This window comes from Excalfactoria chinensis, chromosome 5 (genome assembly GCF_039878825.1).
Source record: "Excalfactoria chinensis isolate bCotChi1 chromosome 5, bCotChi1.hap2, whole genome shotgun sequence".
In the NCBI taxonomy this organism is placed as follows: domain Eukaryota; kingdom Metazoa; phylum Chordata; class Aves; order Galliformes; family Phasianidae; genus Excalfactoria; species Excalfactoria chinensis.
The window spans coordinates 34,384,960-34,410,278 of NC_092829.1; the positions used below are offsets into that span (position 1 = coordinate 34,384,960).

At 54.1% G+C, this 25,319-nt stretch overlaps 1 protein-coding gene across 6 annotated transcripts in view; it reads left to right on the plus strand.

The window, feature by feature from the left end:
• DGKZ (diacylglycerol kinase zeta) overlaps nucleotides 1-24,679 on the plus strand; it is a 42,227-nt gene extending 17,548 nt beyond the window's left edge. For 4 of the 6 annotated variants that reach the window (XM_072337211.1, XM_072337215.1, XM_072337213.1 and 1 more), the window contains exons 2-32: nucleotides 4,727-4,835; nucleotides 5,521-5,616; nucleotides 6,442-6,519; nucleotides 6,759-6,815; nucleotides 8,183-8,251; nucleotides 8,709-8,780; nucleotides 9,049-9,165; nucleotides 9,252-9,323; nucleotides 9,690-9,785; nucleotides 10,042-10,124; nucleotides 10,232-10,292; nucleotides 10,678-10,791; nucleotides 11,171-11,311; nucleotides 11,671-11,749; nucleotides 12,041-12,096; nucleotides 13,005-13,067; nucleotides 13,317-13,390; nucleotides 13,503-13,614; nucleotides 13,908-14,107; nucleotides 14,365-14,465; nucleotides 14,602-14,681; nucleotides 15,633-15,677; nucleotides 15,948-16,017; nucleotides 17,372-17,412; nucleotides 17,877-18,067; nucleotides 18,537-18,568; nucleotides 19,355-19,395; nucleotides 19,645-19,765; nucleotides 20,308-20,344; nucleotides 20,525-20,624; nucleotides 22,820-24,679. In XM_072337211.1, the coding sequence (XP_072193312.1) occupies nucleotides 4,727-4,835; nucleotides 5,521-5,616; nucleotides 6,442-6,519; nucleotides 6,759-6,815; nucleotides 8,183-8,251; nucleotides 8,709-8,780; nucleotides 9,049-9,165; nucleotides 9,252-9,323; nucleotides 9,690-9,785; nucleotides 10,042-10,124; nucleotides 10,232-10,292; nucleotides 10,678-10,791; nucleotides 11,171-11,311; nucleotides 11,671-11,749; nucleotides 12,041-12,096; nucleotides 13,005-13,067; nucleotides 13,317-13,390; nucleotides 13,503-13,614; nucleotides 13,908-14,107; nucleotides 14,365-14,465; nucleotides 14,602-14,681; nucleotides 15,633-15,677; nucleotides 15,948-16,017; nucleotides 17,372-17,412; nucleotides 17,877-18,067; nucleotides 18,537-18,568; nucleotides 19,355-19,395; nucleotides 19,645-19,765; nucleotides 20,308-20,344; nucleotides 20,525-20,624; nucleotides 22,820-22,936 (2,725 nt within the window). In that variant the 3' untranslated portion in view covers nucleotides 22,937-24,679. The remainder of the gene's footprint in view (nucleotides 1-4,726; nucleotides 4,836-5,520; nucleotides 5,617-6,441; nucleotides 6,520-6,758; nucleotides 6,816-8,182; nucleotides 8,252-8,708; nucleotides 8,781-9,048; nucleotides 9,166-9,251; nucleotides 9,324-9,689; nucleotides 9,786-10,041; nucleotides 10,125-10,231; nucleotides 10,293-10,677; nucleotides 10,792-11,170; nucleotides 11,312-11,670; nucleotides 11,750-12,040; nucleotides 12,097-13,004; nucleotides 13,068-13,316; nucleotides 13,391-13,502; nucleotides 13,615-13,907; nucleotides 14,108-14,364; nucleotides 14,466-14,601; nucleotides 14,682-15,632; nucleotides 15,678-15,947; nucleotides 16,018-17,371; nucleotides 17,413-17,876; nucleotides 18,068-18,536; nucleotides 18,569-19,354; nucleotides 19,396-19,644; nucleotides 19,766-20,307; nucleotides 20,345-20,524; nucleotides 20,625-22,819) is intronic. The other 2 variants (XM_072337212.1, XM_072337214.1) reach the window with 1 other exon arrangement.
• The last annotated feature ends 640 nt before the right edge of the window (nucleotides 24,680-25,319 follow it).

A 25,319-nucleotide genomic window follows, 5' to 3' on the forward strand; every position in this document is an offset into this window, starting at 1 on the left:
ATCTCAGTCCTGCAAGCAGAATAGAATTACTCACTCATCAGCTGCAGTGATGAATCGGAAGGCAGAGGGGCTGACAGTGCTGGGAAACAAGCTGTTGTCCCCACTGTGACAGCTGTCAATGGCTCATGCAGCCCACAGGCAGTCACTGCTGCTGTCCTGCTCCATGCTAGCGAGGGTTGTCTGCACCCTCACTTCTGGTCTGAGAGCTGATGTGCCTGTGCCTTGACTATTCTCAGACCTTTCTGCCTTGGAGCTCTCATTCTCATAGCCCTGCCCCTTGTGCAGCTTCTGCCACTGGATTGTGATGTAGGACAGATTACAGCTGGAGTGGAAATTTTGGGTAGAAACCATCTATGCAGAGTTTGGGAACTTGCTCACCTCTCTGCAACCACAGCCCTGAAGGCTGCACCATGTCTTGACCAGCACGTTCCCTTCCCAGTCCAGCAAAGGCACTTCCTCTGCAGCATGCAAGCTGGGGATGGGAAGCAAGGCTTCATGGAGCTCAGGAGATTTTGGCATCACACGCAGGTGACTGTTAGTAACACTTCCTCCCAGGATTGAGCTGTGCAAGTCACTGTCATTGCTGGGGAGGACAGCTTGTAAACTGAGACAGGCTCTTGTCTGCGTGATGCCAGCTCTGGTGCCACAGCACCCACCCAGCTGCCACAGCAAGTACTGCTTCGCAGACTCAGCCAGGATAGAGTCTCGTCATGGAGAAGGGTGAAACACAGGCTCATTTCCCTCACTGTAGCCCCATGGTTGGAAAAAAATGCTTTCCAATCAACTAACAAGAGGCTTGCTGAAAGGTCTGGAGGAGCTGATGGTTTTTTCAAGTCTAGACTTTCTCTAGGCTTTGAGGCTTGTTTGGCTGGCATCCATTTTCTTCTGGGCACTGGCAGGAGAACACCGGACCGCTGGAGGGATGGGGGGAACAATGGCACAGTCAAGAGGACCAAGCAGTGTGTTGCACTGCATCCTTCTGTGTGAGGACACACAGGGCATGGTCAGCACAGTACCCAGAGATTTGCCTGAGGCTGCTGGAGCAAAGCGAAGTAATGGAGCTGAATATCAAGAAACTCTCTGTGATGTGGGTAGAGCTTAGAGCTTATGCCTTGAGGGACACGGTGTGGTCAGGTGTAGAAATCAACCTGATTTTGTTGCTGTCACCACCAGGGGAGTGATAGCTGCTGGGTGGTCAGGGTGCCCATATCAGCCGATCCATGAGCTCTGTGTCCACTGATGTCACAAGATGCAAGTTCTCCCTCTTTGGTCACTGCTTGGCTTTCCAAGGGCATTTAGATCCTGCCTCTGAGGTTAGGTCTGTCCTTAGAGCACAGGGCTGCATCTTTCTCTGAGAGCCCAGGGAGTTCCCGCAGCACCTTCCTCCACCCCAGCTCTGCAAGGCAGCACACACCGGGTTACGTTCCTGCTTCAGCAAGTTCTCAGCCCACCAGCGCGAGGCAGGGAGCACAACAGGCTGAGGAGCTCTGAGGGGTCTAATTCAAAAAAATTCTACCAAAAGCTCCATCTGCAGATCACAAGCTGACTCCTTCCTTATTCACAGAAGGAGATTGAAATGATAGTGTAGAGCTGCATGCAAGTGGTGTTGATGTCCTAGTGCGTGCAACAGTATTTCCTTTTCCTCCTACCCTGCAGATGCCAGGCTGCCTCCAGCCAGCCCCCCGAGCTAACAGCCCAGTGATGCAGCCTGTAGAGAAGCAATGAGCTGTTCTCTGTTGTGACTCAACTACCAACAGTCTTTTCACAGAAGCATGGAGGTCACAGAAATGTCAGTAGTGTTAGGCCAGGGGCTGCCAGGACACAGCTCTCCTTCAGCAGAGAGCTTCCTGGTGTGTGGTTCCCCAACCACTCTGCACGCAGCTCAGATGGTGCGCATCAGTGCTGGGCACTCCAGTCAGTCAATCTGCACTGTCAGCAGCAGCTCTCAGTGCCTGCACTGTACCATTTTGAGCTCGGATTGGAAGTCAGTTGCAAGCAATGGGGATATCTTCACCATCAGATCTGAGCTGCTGCCACGTGGTGCTGTTATGGGTTGTCAGATGATTACCCAGCAGTAACCTTCACTGCTGATGTCTGGAGCGTGAGTCCATGTGCCACTTTCTGACAGCTCTGGAGATAAAAAAGACCGTAATCAGCCAGTAACCAAACGTAAATGTCAAGCCAAGGGTGTTCTAGCAGGTTTCCTCATGAGAATGTGGTGTGAGAAGGAAGGAAGCTGTGTTGAGAGATCTTCCTGCCCAATGCAGCAACTCAGCAAGCACTGCACTCGCTTCATGCTGGTGGAATATCTGGGACAGAAAGAAGCACCTTACCCATTCAGCTCACTCAGGGCACAGGTGGACAATTGTGTCTCTCCCAGCAGCTTGAGCTGGCCAAGCTTGCCACACTCAGGCAGTTCTCTCTCTCGTGGTTTTGTTTTGGTTTTTAACATGTTTTATTTGTTCATGTCATTTTTAACACCTGTTGGTGATGATGCAATTCATTGCAGTATCCCACTGATGTTGGGGAGAAAGGGACAGGAATGGGGTGCTGCGGTGACAGGGACAGGCTGGAAGCTGGCTGGTCAACAAGACATGCTTAAGTCCTCTGGAAAAGCCGTGTGGGCCTTGGTGGTGTGATGGATAACTTGCTAGACACTGGGTGGGGATGGGTGTACATGCATTACTCGCTGTGATGGAACTTGAGAGATCCCTCCGAGGAGGTGGTACTTCATTTTTGCTTTCAGTTCAGCAAGGCTGTAACTCCCCTAATGCTGCTCTCTGAACTGCACATACTACTGGAGAGCATCACTATTTTTTTCCCTCCTTGTTCAATATTACTGAGTACAGATATGGCAGTGAGACTAGAGACTTCCTTGCATAACCAGGCCAGAGGCAGAACCAAGCCCTACCTTTCCACCTCCTACCTTTGTAGTAATTGAAGATCCAGAATTTGCTTTTACCGTGCTCTATAGAGCCCTGATACAGTGGCTGGAAGAGAAGCACTAGCTCTGGAGAATGGGAGTGCTGGTGCTAGTCAGTCGGCCCCTTCCGCTCCGACCTTAGCATGCTAAGCTGAGAGCGCTGAAACCGCTGCTGCTGCAGCTTCCATCTGTGGCCCTGTGCTTTTCACAGACAGCTGCAACGTCCTGGCAACACACTGAGCTTTGAGGGAAAGGTCAAGAGACCCGTTAAAGCTCTTTCCAAAACGAGAGGGAAGTTTTGAGCAGGACAGATAGGACAATTTTCCTAGTTCTCCTTCGCTCCAACTTTCTCAGCCAGGCTCCACTAAATGTGCCTGCCCTGCTTTGACGTGCCTGATTGTTTTTCTTCTTTAGTGCTTAGTTTCCATTTGCCACAAATTCTGTGGGCCTGCTGCTGCTTGTGCGGAACTGTTACAGCTGCAACACGAGGAGTGCCAGCACCAGTGGAGCAGATAGCATGGGGCAGCGAGTAGGGATGGCCTTGCCAGGGCAGGAGCTCATCCGTGGAGTGATCTCTCATGTGATTCTGAGGGTGTTTTCCTCAGGCTAAGTTGTGAGAAGAAGCATAGGCTGCCTTAAAGAAGAGCTTTGCTTTGAACTAGAGGGGCCCAGATGCTCCCAGTGGGTCTCAGGGGCTGGACCCAACACAATAGGACCCAGCTCTCAGCTCAGCTACTCTGGCTGCTTTGCAGACGTGGGGGCCATCGCCAGCTCCACAGATCTGTGGGCAGCCTATTTAACTCCTGCTTTCTGTGTCAACAGCCAGCACCCCACCACCAGGCATAATGGAAACGTTTTTTAAGAGGCACTTTGGGAAGAAGGGGCTGCCAGGCCCACGGCGTACCAGTGTGCCGGCAGTGCCCACGGGCAAGGCCCGCCGCCGCTCCCAGGCTGGGCTGCCCTCTGCTTCACTTGCCCAGCGCCGTCGCGGCTCGGGGGCCCCGCTGCCAGCCCTGTCCTGTTTGCCCCTGCCCCGCCGCCATGCTCCCCGCCGTCGCTCCAGCACCACACCGCCGTGCCTCAGCCCCCGCTTCGCTGTGCAGCAGCAGCAGCGCGGGGGCTGCCCGCCAGCCATCAGTGCCACAATGCTGGGACCCTCCGTGCTGCTGGCCGGCCTCCTCCCCACCGGGCAGGAGGGTGCCGGGGATGCCACCAACTCCTGGTCTACAGAGGATGGCGATGGCAGGTTGGATCGCGGCAGGTGGTGGGCCGAGGAGAGCTGGCTGAGCGTGTTGCCGCGGCTGCGGCCACTGCAGGCCAGGCTGCTGACAAGGGGCCCTCGCTGCCTGCGCCGCGCATTCTCCCACCGCCTGCCCACCGACGTCGGCTGCAGCCGGGCTCCCCATGGCCTGCCGGGCCGCTACCGTCGCCTCAGCCAGCGCCGCCGCTCCAGTGATGTCCTCTGGCCCGGGCTGCTGGCCACCACTCGCACGCGGTGGCTGGCCCAGCAGTGCACAGGGGCTGCCTTCCCCGAGTGCTTGGGACCAGAATCAGCCTGCTGCCCCGACGGCTGGAGCCCCAGGCTGCTGTATGTATGGCGGTGCGCAGGAGGCGATGCTGTGGGAAGGGAGGCTGTGGTGGGCAGGGAGGGATGGGCAGGGCTATGTGTACCAGGAAAGGCTTCTTCAGGCTCCACAACAATTCTGAGGAAGCACCCTGGGGCTCTTACCTGGCAGCCCGGTGGGCTTTGACACGCCATTCTTCCTCCCCTGAGCTAACAGCTGGCCTTCCCGTGTTTTCTAGGAAAGCTATTGCCAAGTCCAGCCTCCAGCACATGGTAGCCCAGCCAAACCCCGCACTAGCCCTGAGGAACGAGTCAGAGAGGCAGATACGCAGCACTGTGGACTGGACCGTAAGTGGTGGTGTGTGTTGCTGGGCGTTGCGTGGGACAGGCTCCTGGCCAGGATGCAGTGGGCTTCCCAAGTGACTTCGGCTTTGACACTTCTATGGCCTCCACTGTTCCTCCAGCTGGTGCCACTGTCTGTGCTGCTGGCAGCACCCTTTGGTGCTGCAAGGAGAGGCATAGGCAGCTCCCCGGGAGGGTGGCGCAGCTGTTCCTCCTCCAACTCTGCTCCTGGCAGTGGAGGTCTGTTGGTGGCTGGGGCTGAATATCAGGACAAGCCCCTGCTCCTCCATGGGCAAGGCCAGGCAGGCTGTAAGCTGTGCTGTTAGGTCACAGGGTGGAAATTGTTTTTCGTGTGGTGAACTTTCCCCAGATTCTCCTCTCAGGTGTTGGAAGCAGCACCTCTGTGCAGGACATTTTGCAGCTGGGCTGGAGATCTTTGCTACGGGATCTGAACAAGGGGAGAGTTGGTTTCCTGGGACAGTCTTATTTCCAGGGGGTGGGCAGCAGCTCTGTGAGGTTTCATCTGTGCATATGTTGGCCCTGGTTTCGCAGTGAATCTTGATGCCTTGCCAACACCCAGCTCCACTTCTTTCCCACCTCATCACATAACTTGTCCCTGGCACAAAGCAGTTTAGGGACGGGGTGATCATTTGAGGATGCTCAGAGGAACACGTTGTCTTGTGTCTTTCAGGAGACTGCAGTCTATGGGGAGCACATCTGGTTTGAGACCAATGTCTCTGGGGATTTCTGCTATGTTGGGGAGCAGAACTGCATGGCCAAGCTGCTGGTAAGTCGCCTGGGGTCAGCTGCATCCCCTGCGTGCTCCTCAGCTGCGTGCTGTGCTGCCACCCAGCGGAGAGACCAAGAATGCCCTGGTGCTGGGAGAAGTGAGGACCTGGGGAGCTGGCAAGACGTGTTCCTCCCGTCTCTGTGTGCTGCAGCGCTGCATGCCCAGTGTCTACCAGTGCTGCCATTCAGTTTGCAGCAGGTGCCCAGTGCAGGGCTGCACGCAGCTGCAGGTCACTGCAGGGAGAGGTTGGAATCACACATGCTTAGTGGAAGAATCTGAATTTAGCTTCTCTGGAAAAACCTTACAACAGAGGGGAAGAATGAGTGGAGACACAGGCCTGCTGTCTCCTGTCCCTGCATGCTGTACTGGAGCCCCAACAGGCCTTGCAGCAGCATAGCTGCACTTCTCTCTCCCTGCTTGCAGACTCAATCCTGCTCATGGTGCTGGATGTGCAGCACTGATGCCACCGTATGCCTGCCCCCTAGCCTCATACTGACACTGGATGAGCCAAAGCACTGGGCCAGACCACAAACGTGCTTCCCAAACATCCTGTGTTGTTCTCTGGCAGTGTCAGAAGAGGCCGAGGTCTGCTTTGTCAGTGGGAGAGCACTTCCCTGTTGTGCTGCAGACTCAAGAGCATCTGCTCTAGGCACATGCTTAAATCCTGTAACTAGCAAGGTGTCTAGATTGTATGAAACTCCTGTAGGATTTGTTTTTTACATCCTGAAATGTATGAAGGAAGTGTGAGAAGTGGTTGAGTTTCTGGCCTCCTTACCCTGCTGTTCACATGCATGTTTTTCCTCCCATTTTCTCATCCTCCAGCAAAAACCTCTCTCCAGGCGTAAGTGTGCAGCATGCAAGATCATAGTGCATACACCCTGCATAGAACAGCTGGAGAAAGTGAGTAAAACCTGTTAAGCCTCTCTGTGGCTTGCAAAGCTCTGACAGTCTGATACTGGCCATTCCTCTCTCTTACTTGACTGGGACTCCTGGCCCCATTTTGTTTAGTGACAGAGGTGGTGGGTTTTGCAGTGAAGCACTGAACATTGCCAGAGGTTCTGCTATAGTAAAATAAACTCCAGTAGGTTTCCTCTTGCTGGTGATTTTACTGATTCCTATCATATGTATTCAATCCACAGATAAATTTCCGCTGCAAACCTTCCTTCAGGGAGTCAGGATCTCGGAATGTACGGGAGGTGAGACATGAGCCTTGGATGCTGCCTATGGCTGAGCTGTTGCCTTTACAGTTTGGTTGCAAAGGGATCAGCTGCTGCCAGCGTGCTGCCTGTCAAAGTGCTGGCATTGCACTGCCTTCTGGCTCCAGAGGGGAGGTGCAGTAAAGAATGCTTCCTTGCCAAGCAGCAGTACAGTCTGAGTGTAAGAAGAGGGAAGATTGCAAGCAAAAGACAAAGCATCTGCTGCTTTGCATGTTATATAGCTCCTGTATCTGCATGGGAGGAACATGCAAACAGCTTTTCCTGAGTGGGACAAAGGACCTTTCCTTTCTGATGTCCAAGTCAATAGAGGAGGCTGTTGCAAGCAGCAGTTCCCCAAGTTTCCCATGGTTTGGCAGGGGGCAGTGCAGGCTCAGTTCTTGCTTTGTCACTCAGCTTTGCCCTGGATGCTACCGGTGCTCCGTACAGCAATGGAAGGTGCCCATGGTGGTGCTGTTGGACCTGTTTTGTCTGCACTGTAATGTAGTGGGTGCAAGCTGAGGCCTGGGAACTGTCTGCTGAGCTGCACTGGTGAAGCACCTGCCAGCCTTTGTGGCTCATCCTCCAGCCTCTTTCCAATACTCCTCAGTTTATTTAGGGGCTTCCCATTTCCATAGAAAAGCATTCTTACAGAATTTTGGCTGCTTGGGTCAGTCCCCCTACAATACTCAAAGACCACACTGTGAGGTATCCCTGCTTCTACCATCAGTGAGGCCGTGGGCAGGGAGAAGGTACCCATGAGCAACTCTGTTCCTCTCCTTGCAGCAGGTCAGCAGGATTTTATATGGGGAGAAGAGCAGGGTGATTTGGGCATGGGGGCTTTGGGGCTGCTTCTTTCCTTGAACAATACTGTTGTTAGGAACAGGCAGTTGACTTGGCTGCAGGCACTCCCATCATCTTGCTGTGTGCAGAAACTGTGTCTCACTGGGGATTTTCACTTTGCACTGGCATCTTTTTTACCCTTCACTTCATGTTATCTGGTCAGAGATATTAAGAGATAAAGATGTGATTTATGGCCAAAGTAACATTATAGTGTACTGCTTACCCACTCTGTTGTTTGCTTTCTGTGATTTTATCTTCAATTTCTGATGCTTCCTTTCTGATTTGGTTCTTTGTTTTATCTTGTTTTGATTTAATTTCCTCTTCTGTGAGCACCACAATTTGGTCTTGTGCCCCTAAGTTCTTTGGCTTTGCCTTCGTAGAGGTTAGGTGCTGCTGCAGATGGGCAGCAGGCTTGCTGCAAGAGCAAAGGTTCTGTCTGGCCTGTGTCTGTTCCTCTTGCCTGTTCCTGTGTCCTTGTATGTGTCAGGACTTTCACTTTTTTTTTTTTCTTTATATTCTCCCTTTAGCCCATAGTTGTCCGGCATCACTGGGTGCATCGGAGGCGACAGGAAGGGAAATGCCGGCAGTGTGGCAAGGTGAGAGGCTTCTTGGTGTGTTTTTCCTCAGCCTGAAGGGGAGCTAAGATCAAACAAGGAGCAGTAGCAGGACTGGGAAGTAAAAGAATTCCTGCCTAACATACTGCTATTCCTGCTAGGCAGGAGCAGCCTATGGATAAACCAAGACTCATGGCCTGTTTCACACAGTGAAGCACTACATAAGTGCTACTCATACAAAGTTGTTCTCTCCCTGGGCCCCATCAGTCCTAGAGGGGACTCACCATTCCTCCTGACTCACCATTCCTAGGCAATATAGATGCTCCTGCAAAGAGCACAGCAACCCCCCTGGTGCTGTAGTGTGTTGGGGTTATCTGACAGGGATCTAGAGGGCTCCAGCTGCAGGCATGTTCTCTTTGTTTATGTATCTTGGAAAGTTCTTTTGGATGGTAGAAAGCTGTAAGGGAATTCCCTAAGCCTCTTATCCTTCTCTCCGCAGGGTTTCCAGCAGAAGTTTGCCTTCCACAGTAAGGAGATTGTAGCCATCAGCTGTTCTTGGTGCAAGCAAGCGGTGAGCAAAGCCCCATTGAACATCTGCTCTAATGACCTCTGCTTTTTGCTGGGACCCCCCAGGCTTATCCTCTGCAGCCTGCCACTACAGCTACTCTCACCAAGATAGCTGGGAGCTGCTATGGGAAGCTTTCTTAGTGCCTTCTAGGAGGCACTTTTCCATTACAAAACTCCTGCATCATTTCCTGCAGCTCTCCTTTCACTGGCACAGGGCAGCTGGAAGGAGAAATGGAGTAGGCTGAGTTTTCTCTGTTTCTCTGCTTCTCCAGTATCACAGCAAAGTGTCATGTTTCATGCTGCAACACATCGAAGAGCCCTGCTCACTAGGGGCTCATGCTGCTGTCGTTGTTCCTCCCACATGGATTTTGCGGGTCCGACGGCCCCAGGTAAGGCATAGCAGTTCATGTGTTTTTGCATAGCTCCTGTTTACCCAGCAGTTCCTCATAGAATGTTTGGGTTTCTTTTTTTTCAGAATCCAATGAAATCCAGTAAGAAAAAGAAGAGGACATCATTCAAGCGAAAATCCAGCAAAAAGGGTGCTGAGGTAAGAGATAAGAGGGGATGGGGGTGACCTTGTGTTGGAAAGGTAGAGGTGCTGGGCTGTGAGGAGCAGAACTGGGAAATAAGAGCACTTTTCAGGGTCTGCACTGAGGTACAAGGTAGAGGAGAAGGGGTCTGGGGCAAAGAGTGTTTTGGGAGTGGATGAAGATCTCATAGGTTGTCACAGAGATGAGAAAGGCTGGGAGGTGAGTTATGTTTGCTGGCAGGGCACATCTTAGCTATTAGGTTTATGGAGTGGTGGGGATATTCTCTACCTTCCACTCCTGACCTATGTGATGTTAGGGCTCAGCTGGAGGTAGGAGTTTGCATTTCACTAGGTCTCTTAATGGGCCTGTGGTGTCTCTTGCAGGAAGGGAGATGGAAACCTTTTGTCATCAAACCCATGCCAGCTCCTCTCATGAAGCCCTTGCTGGTGTTTGTGAACCCCAAGAGTGGTGGGAATCAGGTATGGCCTTGCCCATCATCTCCCTGAGAAGGCAGCTCTTTGCCATTTGGCTACTGAGAGCTCAGAACAGTTTTGGTAATGTGTAGCTGCAAAAGGGAAAAGAAACCTTTGCTGTCTGTTTGCTTCCAATGTTGTCCTCTTAACCTAGACTTTGCCTGAGTATCCCAGAACACCTCTGTATTGACTTGTCACCAGGCTTTCTTCCCGCTGTTCGCTGAGAACTGCCTGTTACCTGAAATCTTTCTTATCCCCCTAGGGAGCCAAGATCATCCAGTCCTTCATGTGGTATCTCAACCCACGGCAAGTTTTTGACCTCAGCCAGGGCGGTCCCAAGGAGGCGTGAGTACTGTTTGCTGTACTTCATTTTACCCCTGCAGTAACACCTTTTCCTGGCTGCAGTCACAGTGTCTGTGCCCTCCCCTCCTGACCCTCCTTGCTTTCCACAGGCTGGAGTTGTACCGCAAGGTCCACAACCTACGGATCCTGGCATGTGGGGGAGATGGCACAGTGAGTCCCCCAGCCCCTTCACACCCACACTACCCTTTGCAATACCCTTTTGGCAGCTCTTCTCACTGTAGTTCAGAACAAGGCAAAGCATACACATTGTGTCTGTGATACGGCTGGTAGCACCAGGTACTGTGGATCCCCTCATGCACAGCTCCCAGGTGGTCTAGTCGTGTGGAGTGTCTGCATTTGTGGGAACAGTGTCCCTGTTGGGGCTTCTGATATCTCCTGACGCACCCATTTGAAGTATTAAAGAATGTGAATAGCCTCAGTAGTGGCAAGGGAAACCTGTCTCTGCCTCTCTGGCTATGGCTAGTGCTCCACATCACCTTCACCTGCCTCTTGTTCTCTGAAATAACCAAATATTCCTCTTCACCCTCTTTCACAGGTGGGCTGGATACTCTCCATTCTAGACCAGCTGCGCCTCAACCCACCTCCTCCTGTGGCCATCCTGCCACTGGGGACAGGCAATGACTTGGCCAGGACACTGAACTGGGGTGGGGTAAGTGACTGGCAAAAGAGCCAACCGTGGCCAGGGGTGGAGGTGGACAGAGTACTTTGGTGCATTCGCACCAACTTTTCCTAAAGGCAGACCAATAAATAAGTGCCTTTTGGACATGACTGTTCTGACATACAAATTATTCTGAATTAGATTATAATATATTAGGACATTAATAAAGGCAATAATTTTTTCAAACTTTTAGGAGATTTCTAGAATGAAGATGCATTGTTTTTAAATGTAGAGTCCCATTTGGATGTTGTGCATTCAAGTAGAAACTCTTTTTCACATACTGTCCTCTGAGATGTTTTCCGCAGTCCACTGTCTCTGAGATGCCCCTGAGAGGCAGATAGAAGACTCACCGGATTCTCTTCTTCACTAGGGTTACACAGATGAGCCTCTGTCCAAGATCTTGTCACATGTGGAAGATGGGAACATTGTGCAGCTTGATCGCTGGAACCTCCATGTGGAAGCAAACCCTGAAGCAAACCCTGAGGAAAAGGATGAGGCAGCTACTGACAAGGTAGAACGTCTCCTCTCTGCCTTAGTCCCCTGTTCCACAGGAGTATCTGCTACTCTTATGCAGGGCAGCGGGTGGGCTGGGTGCTGCCATAAGCCCATGCGACTCCTGTGCCTGGACACTGCCTGTCCTGCCTTGAGGCCTGTGCCAGTGCCATGAGGCCACTGAGAACAGAACAGCAGAAAAGAGCTGGCCCACCACCTCAGACTGGTCACCTCTGTGGTGTCCTGCAGGGATGACTAGTCCCCACTCACCCTCATGAGCACAGTGTATGACTGCCTTGTCTTTGCAGTGACCACACACTGGCAGCCTCATTCTGCCAGCATGAGGATTTCCAACCTTGTTCCTCCCTTCCATTTCAGCTTCCCTTGGATGTCTTTAATAACTACTTTAGCCTTGGTTTTGACGCACGGGTGACACTGGAATTTCATGAATCCAGAGGTACGTGGCATCAGGGTGCAGTAAGGCTGCAGTGTGTATGCAGTCAGGACACCTCTGAGACACATTATAAATGCTCCTCAGAAAAGTAGACAAGAGAACTGATACCAGAACAGAGTTGAAATCAGAGGGATGAGAAGAATTGTTGAGGGAAAGAGGGATGTGTGCAATGGCAGTGAGCTGGGAACTGTCCTGGCCAAGGCTGGCTGGAGAGCCATGTTTGGGGAGAGCAAGCGAGAAAAATATTTACATGTTCAGGCCAATAACTTGGATTTTTTTCTCTCCTTTCCTTAGAGGCCAATCCAGAGAAGTTCAACAGTCGGTTTCGGAATAAAATGTTCTATGCTGGGGTGAGTGCATGAGGGTATCTAGGCATGCCCGTGTAGATTCAGCTGGAACATAGGCATGGCCCCAGCTCCTGTCCATTACCTCACTTCGCTCCTCTGAATGACTGTGTCTTTTGCATACACCTAAGCTGAGCCCTGTGCCTGAAGCTGGAGAGGTGCTGGAGAAGGTTTGCAGCACTGGGAGTTGCAGCTCTGCCTGGCTGCAGACACTGCTGGTGCTACAGCTTTCTCTCTGGCCTGTGGTACAGTTGCTCCCTTGATCTCCTGCCACTATTGTTCTCAGGCTGCGGGAAGGCAGGCTGGCCCTCCTGCAGGGAAGGATGAAGCCATTCTATAGAGTCCTCAGACTACTTTGGTCTTTTATTTTTTTAAACCTCGAGCCATTTGCAGCTCCCTGGCTAATTATGCCTTCCAGAGCATCTTGTTGTCTTATTTATTTGTCTGTCCCCTCACCCACAGTATACCTTCCTACCCAAGTGGTGGGGTGACTGGTGATTTAGCAGTACTGAAGGCCAAGTGCTGCTCTGCACCATCTCACATCTCCCACCTATCTCCCCTGTCCTGTTATCTATAAATAGTCATATCGGTATTATGCTTGAAACTGAAATTGTCTCCGGTAACCCAAGTGTCTCAGTAGAGAAAACCCACCTTCCCTAAAGCCAGAACTGGGCTGGCAAGGAATGCTTGGGTGTGTTACTGAAGCTGTGAGGTGCCCCAAGGTTTTTGGTAGGCAAAATGGCAAGAGGAATGCATCAGGTTGTTTTGGGAGGGTGAGAGAAGAGGGCTTCTGCCAGTCAACGGGGAGAGGGTTTACTCCTCTCAGCAGCTGGGGTTTGAAGTTGGGTATCAGGCTTCCTGGCTGCCCATTTCAGTGAATGTCTGGGCACTAACTCTGTCTCTTGCCTTGACAGACGGCCTTCTCCGACTTCCTCACAGGGAGCTCCAAAGATTTAGCGAAGCACGTCAAGTTGGTTGTGAGTGTGCAGCAGTGCTCTGGGCCAGGGAGGGGGGCAAACTGTGTAGGGAGTGAGGGGCAGCTGCTCTAAGCACACTGAGTGTCTTAGGGCTGGGGGAGAGGGTGTGTTCCTTGGGGCACCACCTTCCCTTGACTTGGAGGATGGTCGCTTTGAGGAGCAGAGGGGGAGGCTATTTCACCCTGGATAGCTAGGGTGGGCCAGACTCCTTCCTTATAGCAACCTAAGTGCCCCTGTGTTTGTCTCCAGTGTGATGGCACGGACCTGACTCCCAAGATCCAGGACCTGAAGCCCCAGTGTTTGGTCTTCCTGAACATCCCCAGGTGAGCAGTCCCAGGACCTTCCCTCGTGCGCTGGGCTACTGACTGCCATCCAACAGATCTGTGCCCAGGTTTGGGGATGCCTGTCCATTTGTGGTTCACTGTTCCTTCACAGATACTGTGCAGGCACAATGCCCTGGGGCAACCCTGGAGAGCACCATGACTTTGAGCCGCAGCGCCATGATGATGGCTGCATTGAAGTCATTGGCTTCACCATGACATCCCTGGTGAGTTTGTTGGTGCTGGTGGTAGCTCGCAACCAGGGGACTGACTAGTCCTTTTGCCCAGGAATGTCAGCCCCACTGCTTCTCAGTTCCTCTCCTGTGCATTTGTGGTGTTGGCTTGTGTGACATTATCTTTTCCCTCAGATTTAGGCAGGATACTAAATCTCTGTGGATTCCTTCCCACTGAGATCATGCCCCAAACCTTCAGAACTCAGTTCACCATCTGGCTGACAGGGGATGTTTGCCCCATCCATCTCTCAGTCTGTGCTCTGCTCTCACTCTGGACTCTTTCACAGGCTGCTTTGCAGGTGGGTGGCCATGGAGAGAGGCTGTGCCAGTGCCGGCAGGTGGTTCTCACCACGTCAAAGGCCATCCCCATGCAGGTAGATGGGGAGCCCTGCAAGCTGGCAGCTTCCTGCATCCACATCTCCCTGCGCAACCAAGCCAACATGGTGCAGAAGACCAAGCGGCGCAATTCCATGCCTCTGCTCAACGAGTAGGTTCCTCAGATCAGTCATCTCCTGTCCAAAGCAGAAGGGGTGGATGGAGAAGGGGAGGGACTGATCTATCACTTCCAGAAGCAATTTGGTCCTCTCTAGGCAGAGCTGGGAAGGGCCCTGGCTGCAGGAGGGTGGCTAGAGCCTCATACTGGAGAAGCTGGTCTTTTGCCTGTATTGGAAGAGTAAGGTGCATAAGGAGAAAGTGGGTTAACACCTTCTGATCCCTTTTCTTTTCCCTCCCCATTGCATGCAGCCAGCAGCCAGTGCCTGAGCGGCTGCGAATCCGAGTGAGCCGAATCAGCATGCGAGACTACGAGGCACTGCACTACGACAAGGAAAAGCTGAAGGAAGCCTGTGAGTGACCAGCTGAGTAGCAGAGGGGTGGGAACTGCACTCCGAGTCCAGCAGTGCCTGCAGCTGAGCTGTGTGAGGTACTGGGGATCAGGCACAGTCTGCTCTCTGAGTTGTATATGTGTCCCATTTTGTGCAGCTGTGCCGCTGGGGATCATCGTGGTTCCAGGTGACAGTGACCTGGAGTTGTGCCGGACTCAAATTGAGAGGCTGCAGGAGGTGAGGCTCTGTGTGGGAAGGGGTTCTGGTTGTGTGCTGAGTTTGGAGGGAATTAGAAGAAGGATTTCTAGGCTGCCTTGACCTGCCTGCATCAACACACACACTCCTGCTTCTGGTAGAAGCTCACGATTTGTTTTCACTACATGTTGGAGGCAGGTTCCTGAGCTGAATGGCATGATTCTCCCTGCTGTCCAGCAGCTTATTTCTCTGCATTGCTCTTTCTGACCTCGTTCTCCAGTCACTGGCCCAAAGAGATTCTGTGTGGAAAAAGCCAGCACAGGGCCTGCCTCGTCCTAGGTGTCTGGGGAGGCTTTTCCTATGTCCAATTGTTTGCTACACTGTGTGTTCCTCTGACCTCCTTTCAGCTTTTGACAGGTTCTGCATTTCTGGGCACAACTCCGCTTCTCCCTTGGTGTCTGGATTTAGGTTGTTTTCCCCCTCCCAATACTCTTTATTTGCAGTGCTCCTGCCAGTGTGCTAATATGTACCCCCAACCTGTATACAGGCTGCATAATCTTTGCTCCTGACGAGCAATGCCATTTGAGTCCACAGTGTGGCACCTGGTGTTTTACTGCACAGTCCATTTTTCTCCCACTTTACAGAACCTTGCTCACTCCACAGTGAGCTGGCACTTGCAGCCTAGGGCATCTCAAATAGGAGGCTAGGAGACTCCTAAACTCAGAGGATACCACTTTCCCACATCACCAACCTGGTGGCTGCCTCCAAAGCTGTGCTGATGTTCCTTGGTCACCTGATGTTTTCCCTCTTTTCTCTTCTTGAGCTCAGTTGTATTTTCTGGTTTTGGATCAGGGCAGAGACTTTGGCCTGGCAATATGTAAAGCTGCTTGCCATATCTGCAGTAGGGCGACAGTGCAAACCTCTGTGGGACCAGAGAAGGGGTAGGGGGCTGCCCAGGCAAACACTGTAACAGCACACTTTGCCTTTCTGCAGGATTTCTCTCCACAGCCCTCTGCTTTGCAGCGCCTGCTCTTTCAGGTGTGTAAGGCATCTCACCATCCCTCAAGCCCATCTGTCATGTGCATCATGCTTGTCTTGTGGGCTCATCTTCTGGCACTTCTCCAGTGAGCTGGTATGTCAGCTCTGCTCTGTCCCATGCTGCTCTCCATCACTGTGTTTGAAGTTCCCATTTCTGTCCAAGTACCTGCAGCCCTCCATTCTGCAGGGACCTCCCAAAGCAGGAGGGACATAGTGGGGAGAGAACAGAGGGGCCAAGAGACATCATTGTATTCTCTTTTTTCTGTGCAGGAAGGAGATGGAACCAAACCGAAGACACTGTCATCTCAGAAGCTGTCGCCAAAATGGTGCTTCCTGGACTGTGAGTATCATCATCTGCTGGGAGTGCTTTGTGCATAAATCTGGAGTATGACAAGACAGACCTTTAGTGTCAAGCCACTGAGAGCCACATGGGTCTTGAGCTCAACTCAAGGATGCTGGGATCCTTGCAGCCAAGTTCAGCAGTTCTTTGCCGAGGCTGTGCCTCTGGCAGCTACCCAGGAGTAGAGTGAAGAGCCTGCCAGGCAAGGGCTATCTGCTGCTTTCCAGCCCCGGAGTTGAGCATGGCCCTGCAGGGTATGTTTAGTGTTCTCAGGACTGGTGGGGTTGCTCTTCTGTGGTGTGCAGGCAGAGGGCCCCCATACTCTAGCAAGCTGGGAGTGAGACATCACCTTGTGTATCCTGAAGGTATGGGAACAGTTTCCCCACTGGTTTACAGCTTTTTTCTCCCCATTCTGGAAACAACTTTCTTCTCTTCCTGTGCCTTCACTGACCCAGAGGTCAGAGCTCTCCATATCTCTGTATCTGGAAGCTGGCTGAGATAAGTGACTACCACTGACTCTTCATCTCCCTGACTTGCAAGAGGAGTTTCTAACTGCCAGCAGCAGGGTTTAGGACAGAGCCCTGCTCTGTACTCAGGACAGCACCTCCTCTGTACTCAGGACAGCACACAACTGCTTAGCCCTACATGCAGGAGATCTTAGCAAGGGCCAGGGAAGAAAGCCAAGGGCAAGAGCCAGCCCTAGCCTAGATTGGGAAGAACAGACCAGTATCCAGAGCTGGCAGTCACTACTAATCAGGTAAAGGATATAAGGCAGATGTTTCAAAGGTCCTGGGAGGTCACCTGGGAAAATTGTCCTTCTTGTTGGAGATGCTGCTGTATTTCCCCTGAGATCTCAGATCTCCAGTGTGTGTGTTGGTCCCTCACACCCTTCAAGGGACATCGGGTACAGCCAGAGGCTGCAACATGGGCTTGGGAAACCTCATACTAGGCTTAAAAGATGTTGCTTTTCCCTTGGGCCTTCAGACCCTTTGCGAGGGGCTGCTGGGATGGCTGCTCCCAGGTGTCCCTCTTAGGACTGCTTTCCCTCCTCCAGCCAGTCTCCCAGCAGCAGGTTCAGAGCTCAGGAAAATGTGTCAGGAAAGGAGCCAGCGCCTCATTCAAGACAGCACAGGCTTGTTAAAGCAGCTGAATTACAGGCCTTCAGCAGCAGCTCCATGGCTGTAAATCTTCAGCCAGGACAGAATAGATGGAGTTCTTTCACTCCTCTAATCCGATCTGGGCAGTCCCCACTCAGTTTTCAAAGAAAATTCCCTGGGCCCCCAAGAGTCCCACTGCAGCAAGCTTGCCTGAGCAGCCAAGAATCACTCTGTCTGGTTCTATCCCTGTCTTGCAGCAACCACAGCAGATCGATTCTACAGGATAGATCGCGCTCAGGTGAGTGTGGGAAAAACAGCCTGAAACATAAACTCAGGTGGGGGAGATTCAAGGGTCACTGAAAGCGACTTCGATTGCTTGAGGCTGGGATGCCTCCAGGCATCACCCGGGGTGCACTTTGGGCTGAAGCAGAAATCCTGTGAAGGTCAGAGGTCCTCTTGAAAAGAGATGGGGTTTGTGCCAGCTTGGGGTGAGGACTGAGGGAAACAAGGCAGGAAAAGCATGTCTGACCATAGCCTCAGGCACTGGTGATGACAAGCTTCACAGGAGTAGACAAGGTAGGATGCAGCTCCCTTCTTTTCTCCGTGTCTGACTCCTTGAGGCTCCACGCAGTGCCTTTTCCTCTCAGCTTCAGTCAGCTATAGTCCTGTGGGATGCAAGGTGTGGGGTTTGAGGGTATGAGAGATGAAGCTATACAGATGTAGGTCTTGCTTCTGATGAAGAGGATGACTTTTGCATTCCAGGAGCACCTCAACTATGTGACAGAGATCTCTCAGGATGAGCTCTACGTGCTGGACCCAGAGCTGGTGATCACCCAGACCGTAGGCACATCTCCTGCCATGCCCGATCTTGTTGACTCATCTGCCACACCTCCTGGGCACCATTTTGCTTTCCCTTCCTCTTCCTCCTCTCCACCCTGCTCTCCTGCCCCCGGGTGAGTCTGCAGTGGGAGGAAATGGGGTGCTGGGCCTCAGGAATCAGGGATCCCAGGAACTGAATAAGAATCCACTGCCAAATTAGACCAGGTGTGTGGGATGCTGTCCTGCCATCCCTGCTTCAGTGCTGGCTGTGCACTGAAGGCAGTGGAGCGTCACAGTGTGAGTCAGCCATGGGGCCAAGCTCCAGCACCTGGTCTGTGGACACTGGTCGGGCCAGGCTCATGTGTGATGTGCTGAGAGCAGCAATGGAAATGGGAGTGGGGATGGGGAAGAACCCAGCTCAGGGAAGATGCAGATGGCATGGTCAGAAGGTAGCTGATCCTTTGGCCTGCTTCTCCTGCTGGCTGGAGGTGTGCCACAGGTAGGCACCTCCACAGCTGTCCCTCTACTCGCCACATGCACCTTTCAGGCAATGTGCTGCCCGGGCTGGCAGGGTTACTTACACCTTCTCTTCTTCTCTTCCAGTGCTGATGCTGAGCTCTGCCTCCCGCACAAAGGTGAGTTCGTCTGTCCTCGCTGCAGGCGCCAAGCAGGGCCCTCAATCTGTCCTGCCTCCTCTCAGTTTGAACTATTTTGGGTTCCTGCCATTGCTTTCTGGCCCGTCCTTTCTCTGAAGTGCAGCCAGGAGCCCTGCAGCTAATGTGCTAGGTGGGGGAGGGTGACCCCGGAGACAGGCAGCAGAGACCTGATGATGATTTGTGGAGTGGTCTGGCCAGGTGCTCCCCCGGCTGCTGAGGGCAGGAAATGGCATGGCAGAGGGGTAAATCGCCAACCTGCAGAGCTGTGTGCTGTTGGCTGGGTTGGGGGCTGTTTCTGCCAGGCCGCAGCAGGAGCTCGGGAGGTGGGAGCACAAGGTCAGGGGCCTTGCTGAACTGAGCAAATGGAAAGAGTTTCCTGGAGCTTGAGCAGAGCTCAGAGCCTGGACGTGTGAGTGACTCACGGTGAGAGGCATTCTGGCTGCTGGCTGACACCCAGACCTGCTCCTCGCTTCCATCGCAATTCATCCTGCCCATGGGCAGAGTCCCTTGCTTCCATGCACACATCTCACTGGGGCCAAGCTCCGGCTGCACCCCCAGGTACATACCTCTCTTCCCTCACATTCCCGAGGGTGCAGGAATCATGTAAAATCAACCTGGCTGTTGTTCACCCTGAGAACAAAGGGCTGGCACCTGGAGGAACTCAGCTGACAGCTTTGGGTCTCTGGTGCCCAACTCTTGGTTCCCCAGGTAGATAAATAGCATCACGGATGGAGTTTTCTGATCCCAACCCACCTCTCTTTGCAGATGACCTGATAGAAGCTGCGAAGACTGGTAACTTCAGCAAGGTAGGCACTTTAGCTTCGTGCTCTGACATGCCACTGCCCTTCAGTGGCTCCTGGTGAGGCCTTTCCTCTATGCAGTGCCCAAGCAGGAGCAGAGGGTGCAAGCCAGGCAGACTCCTGGCAAGGAGCCTTGGTCCTCAAAGCTCCCCTCCAGAAACAACCTACTGGACACCCCCAGGGATGCGGTGCCAGGGCTTGGGGGGTTACAGATGAGAAATGAAACTCATCTGGACCTCTCTGGCAATCCCACAGTTCCAAGAGCTGCACCGGGCTGGAAGGGACCTGATGGTGCGAGACTCCTCTGGCCGAACTGTCCTCCACCACGCCGTCTTATCAGGAAGCAAGGACATCGTCAAATACATCATTGAGAATGGTGAGCCGGGCTGGTTCACTGTGGCCAGAATGCTACCCTTAGCAAAGCAGGCTGGAAGCCAACAACACCCAACCCTCTGCTTAGAGGGAGTGCCCCTGGGTGCAGGGCCCCATCCCGTCAGATTTGCTATATCCTCCCACCGTGACACGGGCTTTCCTGAGCAACTGTCTGCCAGCGCTGGGTGCCCCGGGCTGTTAGCCCATCCTTGCTGTGACCATCATGTCTCTGGGAAACATCTCCTAGTGTTGTGCTTCTACTTTCATGGGAGCTGACCTGTTGTTCTTGGCAGCTCCCACTGAAATGCAAGCTGATTTATTTTTATTTGGCTATTTCTCTATAATGAATCCAGAAGCAACTCGTCTTCCCTAATCTCAGCTGGGGTCAGATGCTGTTGCTGGCCTGAGGGTTTTGGAGCCAGGCCCTTTGTGAGCGGTACAGATAGCAGCCCCTACAGCAGGGTGCGGGGTGCAACTGGGGAGCTGGTAGGCCCACCCCTGCCTTGTGGCCAGGTCTCACTTGCCTTGCACTCTTTCTCTCTGCAGCCCCTTCAGAAATCCTCGATGCCACAGAGGAAGAAAAGTAAGTTGTTCCTGACATTTTTTACCTGTTGGCCATGGTTTCCAGTCCCCAAACAGCATCCCTTGGGCTGACCTTGGGACAAGCATCTTCTGCAGCGAGGGGGATGCCTTCCATGTGCAGCACTTGTCCCTTCTTGGCATCTTTAGGGGGCACACCTCACATCTTCTTTCTTCCCCATAGCGGCGAAACCAGCTTGCACCAGGCTGCAGCTCTGCGCCACCGCACTATCTGCCACTACATCGTGGAGGCTGGGGCATCACTCATGAAGACTGACCTGCAGGTGATGGTGGGAGGGCTGGGAAGGGTCTTGTGGGGCTGGCAGGAGCTGAGCCACATTGGGATGTCTGAAGAGCAGCTCAGGAGCTGGAGCTTTTGCCAGCGTGCCGCCTGTACATGCAGAAGGCAGCAGGGCTGGAAAGAGGAGCTGTTTAGGGTCCCCAGGGAGCCGCTCAGCCCACTCCTAGCAGCAGAGGGGTTAAATTCCCCCCATCCTTTCACTTCTCTCTGTGTTGTTTTATTAAATTAGGAGCGAGGCGCTGGAATGTCTCATCCCTGTCTCCCCCTTTCCACCCTGTGGGGTCACAGCGAGGACAGTCTCGCTGCCGAGCTCCCTCCCAGCCGCAGGGCTCCCCCCGCGGAGCCAGGATGGAGCAGTGGGGCTCCTCGGGTGAAGCAGAGTGTCAGCAGGCGGGCGAGGAGCTCTCGTTCACATACCACATTAATTGAGATGTGTCTTGATGCCAGAAGTTGCTGCCAGCCCCCGCAGAGCAGTTGCAGGAGGGGGACTGAGGCGGTGTTTTGGTCGGCGAGGTTCCTGACATTGCAGCAGGGAGACGTAGTTGTGTTTGTCTGGCAAAGGAGGAACAGGTTGAGAAGGTGCAGTCCGTGGGTCTGGGACAAGGACCCCAACCAGGGCTGCAGGCTTGCAGGGGCTCGTGGAGCTTAGGGGCCGCCTCAGACAATGAGCAGCCCCGTGCCAGCTGCTGGGGAGATGCTGTATACACAATCTCTGGCTCCTGGTCACTGCTTCTTGTTCACATGGTGCCCAGAGGGGTGGCCTGGCAGGATACCTGGCAGGCAGCCACAGGACAAGGTGATTACCAATGAGGGGAGAGCCAGGAGAAGGCAACTGGGGTGGCACGCACGGCCCTTCTCTGCCCTTTGGGCAGGGCTGTGGGATGCTCCGCCTGATGAACAGCCTCAACCTGCCAGCACAAAAAGAAGCCCAGCTCAGGAATGACAGCCTGCCCCAGGGAATGGGGCTTGCATGTGCCTGTGTGAGTGCATGCCTGGCTTTGTAGCTCTCGGGGGACCCACCTGCTCGTGGCTCTGACCTTGTTTAGCCCCAGGTTACAGCCTGCCTGCACAGGCAAGAACCAGCCTCCTTTTCTGCAGGACCTTCAATGTAGCACAGCTGGAGGCAGCCTGGTCCTGCACTCACGACCCTGAGGTAGGCTGGCCCTTATCAGGTAGCACACATCAGCCCGTCTGTGCAGAGGGGCCCTGGCAGCTCTAGTTTCAGGCTGTGGATCCAGGCAGGCGGTGGTGCCGCACCAAAGCTACTGCAGGGGATGAGAAAGAAACTCTATTCCTCCCTTTTCTTCCCCCCTTTGTTCGATGCCTGCTTAGATTCAGTGGCTGCAGAGCGGAGGCCCCTGAGGAGAGCCGAGCAGTGAGGCATACAGCAGCCTCCGGCCCCCTGCATGCTCAGCACTTCGTGGCATGCCCTAGTGTGTATGCATGATAGGTTTCTTGGTGGCTGCATGCCTGGCTGCAAGCACTGGGGTGTCCCAGGAGCTTCTCTGCGAGTGTGTGAGAGAGAATTGTGCCTTTGCCGTCGCACTCTAGAGCATCTTTGCGGTGGGATGTGCTCAAACTTTTGTCCACAGCCATACCCACACACAGTGGAGGCTCCTAGAGCCTGACCATTGTTCTCAGAGAAGAAATCTGTCTGTGGGTTGTCACGGGGGCCCCTGCACCCCACTCCGTCACCGTGGTCCTGCTGTGTGCCATGAGATGAGCTGGGCAGCAGCACTTCCCTTCGGGGGCCGCTTTTCAATGGCAGAGGCAGAGTGCCAGGTTTCCGTGGCCTTTCTCAGCAGAGGGTTTGTTCGGCACTGTGGAGCCCAGGCATTAATGAGAAGGAGCGAGGGGCAGGCAGAGGGAGGGGGAGAGGAGACGTAGCGGCGAGCTGTTAACAGATTTGCTTTTTATGGAGTGCGGGAGTTCATTAGTGGACATAGTCCAGATGGCTGCAATAAGCTGGTGAAATGCGATCCTCCTGAGGGAGCAGGAGCGCTGGTGAGGCTGCAAGAGGGAAGGGGGGTTGGTATTCCCGGGCATTCCCCAGACATACCCCTCATTCCTCACCCTCTCCCCTCCTGCCTCGACAGCGCCGGGAAATAGCATGTCATAGAGAGCAGCCTTTGTCTCCTCCGGTGCTCAGCGTGCTGACGTGTTGCCTTCCCTTTGCAGGGAGACACCCCTAAGCACAGGGCCGAGAAGGCCAACGACCCCGACCTGGCTGCCTACCTCGAGAACCGACAGCACTACCAGATGATCCAGCGGGAGGACCAGGAGACAGCTGTGTAGCGCTCAGCGTGCCTTAGCCCGACCAGCTTGGGCAGGACGAGAAGAGGATGGCACCTGGCAGAGCTGTGAGTCTGGACCAGCCCTCCCTGCGTGTCAGCCCAGTCCCTGGAGGAGATGGAGACAGCAGGGCTGTGCCCCAGGTTGGGCTGGGACTCTGTTTATGAGGACAGGGGGTATTTGGGACTTGAAGCCCTGCTCTTTGTGTGTCCCCCTTTGCCTCTCATCCACCATGTTCCCCGCTCCAGATGGGCTCTATCGCAGAGCCCCACTGGGGCAGGCAGGGATGTAGCAATCCGTCACCCTCACGCAGGGGAGCAGTGGGAGCGCCCCCAGCAAGTTCTTACCTATGACCCATGCAGGACACCACTGCTCGCTCCTCTGCCTGCTAGTGGTATCGCTCCATTAGGCACTTCACCTTGTCCAGAAGAAGCACCATGACGTACTGCCTCTGAGTCCTGTTCTCTCTTGTCGGCCCGGGACTGCCCTTGGTCTCTGTGGCAGAAGACAAGTCCCTTGTGTTAGGAAACGTGCACCCACCCGTTCCTCAGAGCATCTGGGACTGGCACAGCTGCTTTCAGTGCTGTGTCTGTGCTGCTCTCAGGGATCTCCCCATGCTCCTCCCAACCTATGTGACCGCTGCATTCGGCTTCTGCCATCCCCACAAATCAGACTCAGGGTTTTGCAGGGAAACCTGGGAGGTCCCCCAGCCCAGGCACAAGCTCCCTGGACAGGCTGCCAGCACACCTCCACAGGTTTTAGCAGAAAGAGGGATTGGGATGCATAGGAAGCACCAGGATCCCCGGCCCTGAGTCATGCGTGTGACAGGATGGCACTTGGGGCACCACCTGCCCTGGCACACGAGGCGCCATCTGCCCTGCAGAGGCCATGAGTGCTGAGGTAGCACAGCAGCCCTTGTGCACGCACTTTTGCAGAGCAGCAGTCCCCGGCTGCAGGGTGCCGGCAGAGGAGGAGGGCAGACAACAGTTGGCATTGTGCGTTCAAGTGTGAGGTGTGTGCAAAGCAGGTCTGGGTTGCAGCATACAGGTGGGGTCCCAGGAGAGGAAGCTGGGGTGTCCCCGATGTGCCCTCACACCCAACTGAGGCCGTGCTGGGTGACACTGCTCACATCCCCCCACAACGCAAATACTGAAGGAAAAAAACATATCACGACACCACAAAGAACCACAATGCTGATCAGGCTTTGGGCTGGGGCAGAGGTACCTTTGAGGCTATGGGGCAGCTGCACCAGAGCAGCACATAAAGCTGGTGCTGGGGTTGAGTGATGAATACCATCGCTGTCCCGACGGCGATGCTCCAGCAGCACCAGGAGTTCCCATCAGCGCTGCTCATTTGTGGACAAACGCTGTCATCTTCCCAAAGGTGCCAACTGCTGGCCCGCCTAGAGGCCCAGCTCCCCCTTCTCCCCTGTTTGTACGTCCTCATTTTTGTACAGGTAGTTCAGAGACACACTGTCCCCCTCCCCGCCGGGCCCCTCGCGTGAGCTGAGTTGCTGTGCAATTCCAAGCCTGGCTGCTGTGTAGGCAGAGGCAGGAGGGTGTTGGTAGCCCTGCCTGCATGGGGTTCTGTGCAATACCCGGTTCGGTGTTCCCAGGCGCTGTGGTAGGACTGTATTTTTGTAACTCTGTGAGTGCTGGCCCTAGCAGGCCCTGGGCCTGGTGTGAGCCCGCGCTGCCCTCGCTTTTTGACTTTTGACTGTTTGGATGTTGTTGTTTCTTGCCATTGAAATAAAAAAAATAAGATAAAAAAGGATGCTTAAATTCCTTCATGCTGCGCTGGGCGTGAGGTGGGTGACACCTGGCTGGGGTGAGCCAGCTTGGGCTTCAGCCTCTGGGGCAGTGCGGGGCGGTGGGACCAGCCGCAGCAGGAGGGCTGCTGCCCACTTACAAGAGCGAAGGATGAGGAAGGCTGCTGCCTCTTGGGATGCGTGCACCAGCACCATCCCTCCTGCAGAGCCTCCTTCAGAGGGCAGTTGTGACTTCGTGACTGCATGACTGCGTGTTTGTCACACTCATGCTCCCTCTTTTCCCTCCTTTCTTCAGTGCGAGGCCCCTTCCTGCAAACAGCCCCCTGTTGCTGGTTGGTGCCACGGGAGGCATCTCCTGCTCCACGCATCCCCGTAGCACCCAGGTCTCTGTTCTGGGCCCTTCCTCACCCCCGGCTGCCTGCGCTTTGCGATTCCTGGCTTTGAAGCAGCTCCCACAAGCCCGCAGCCCACTCCCAGCCGCCTTCCTTCTGGGGAAGGGGCACAAAATGGCTCTGCTGCCCACCTCAGCCTCTTCTTCCGGCCGCCGTGGCCGGGGGGCTGGAGGAGAAGCCTCGCGTTAGCCCTGCTCGCCCGTGGGGAGAGGTGCTGGTGGGTCCG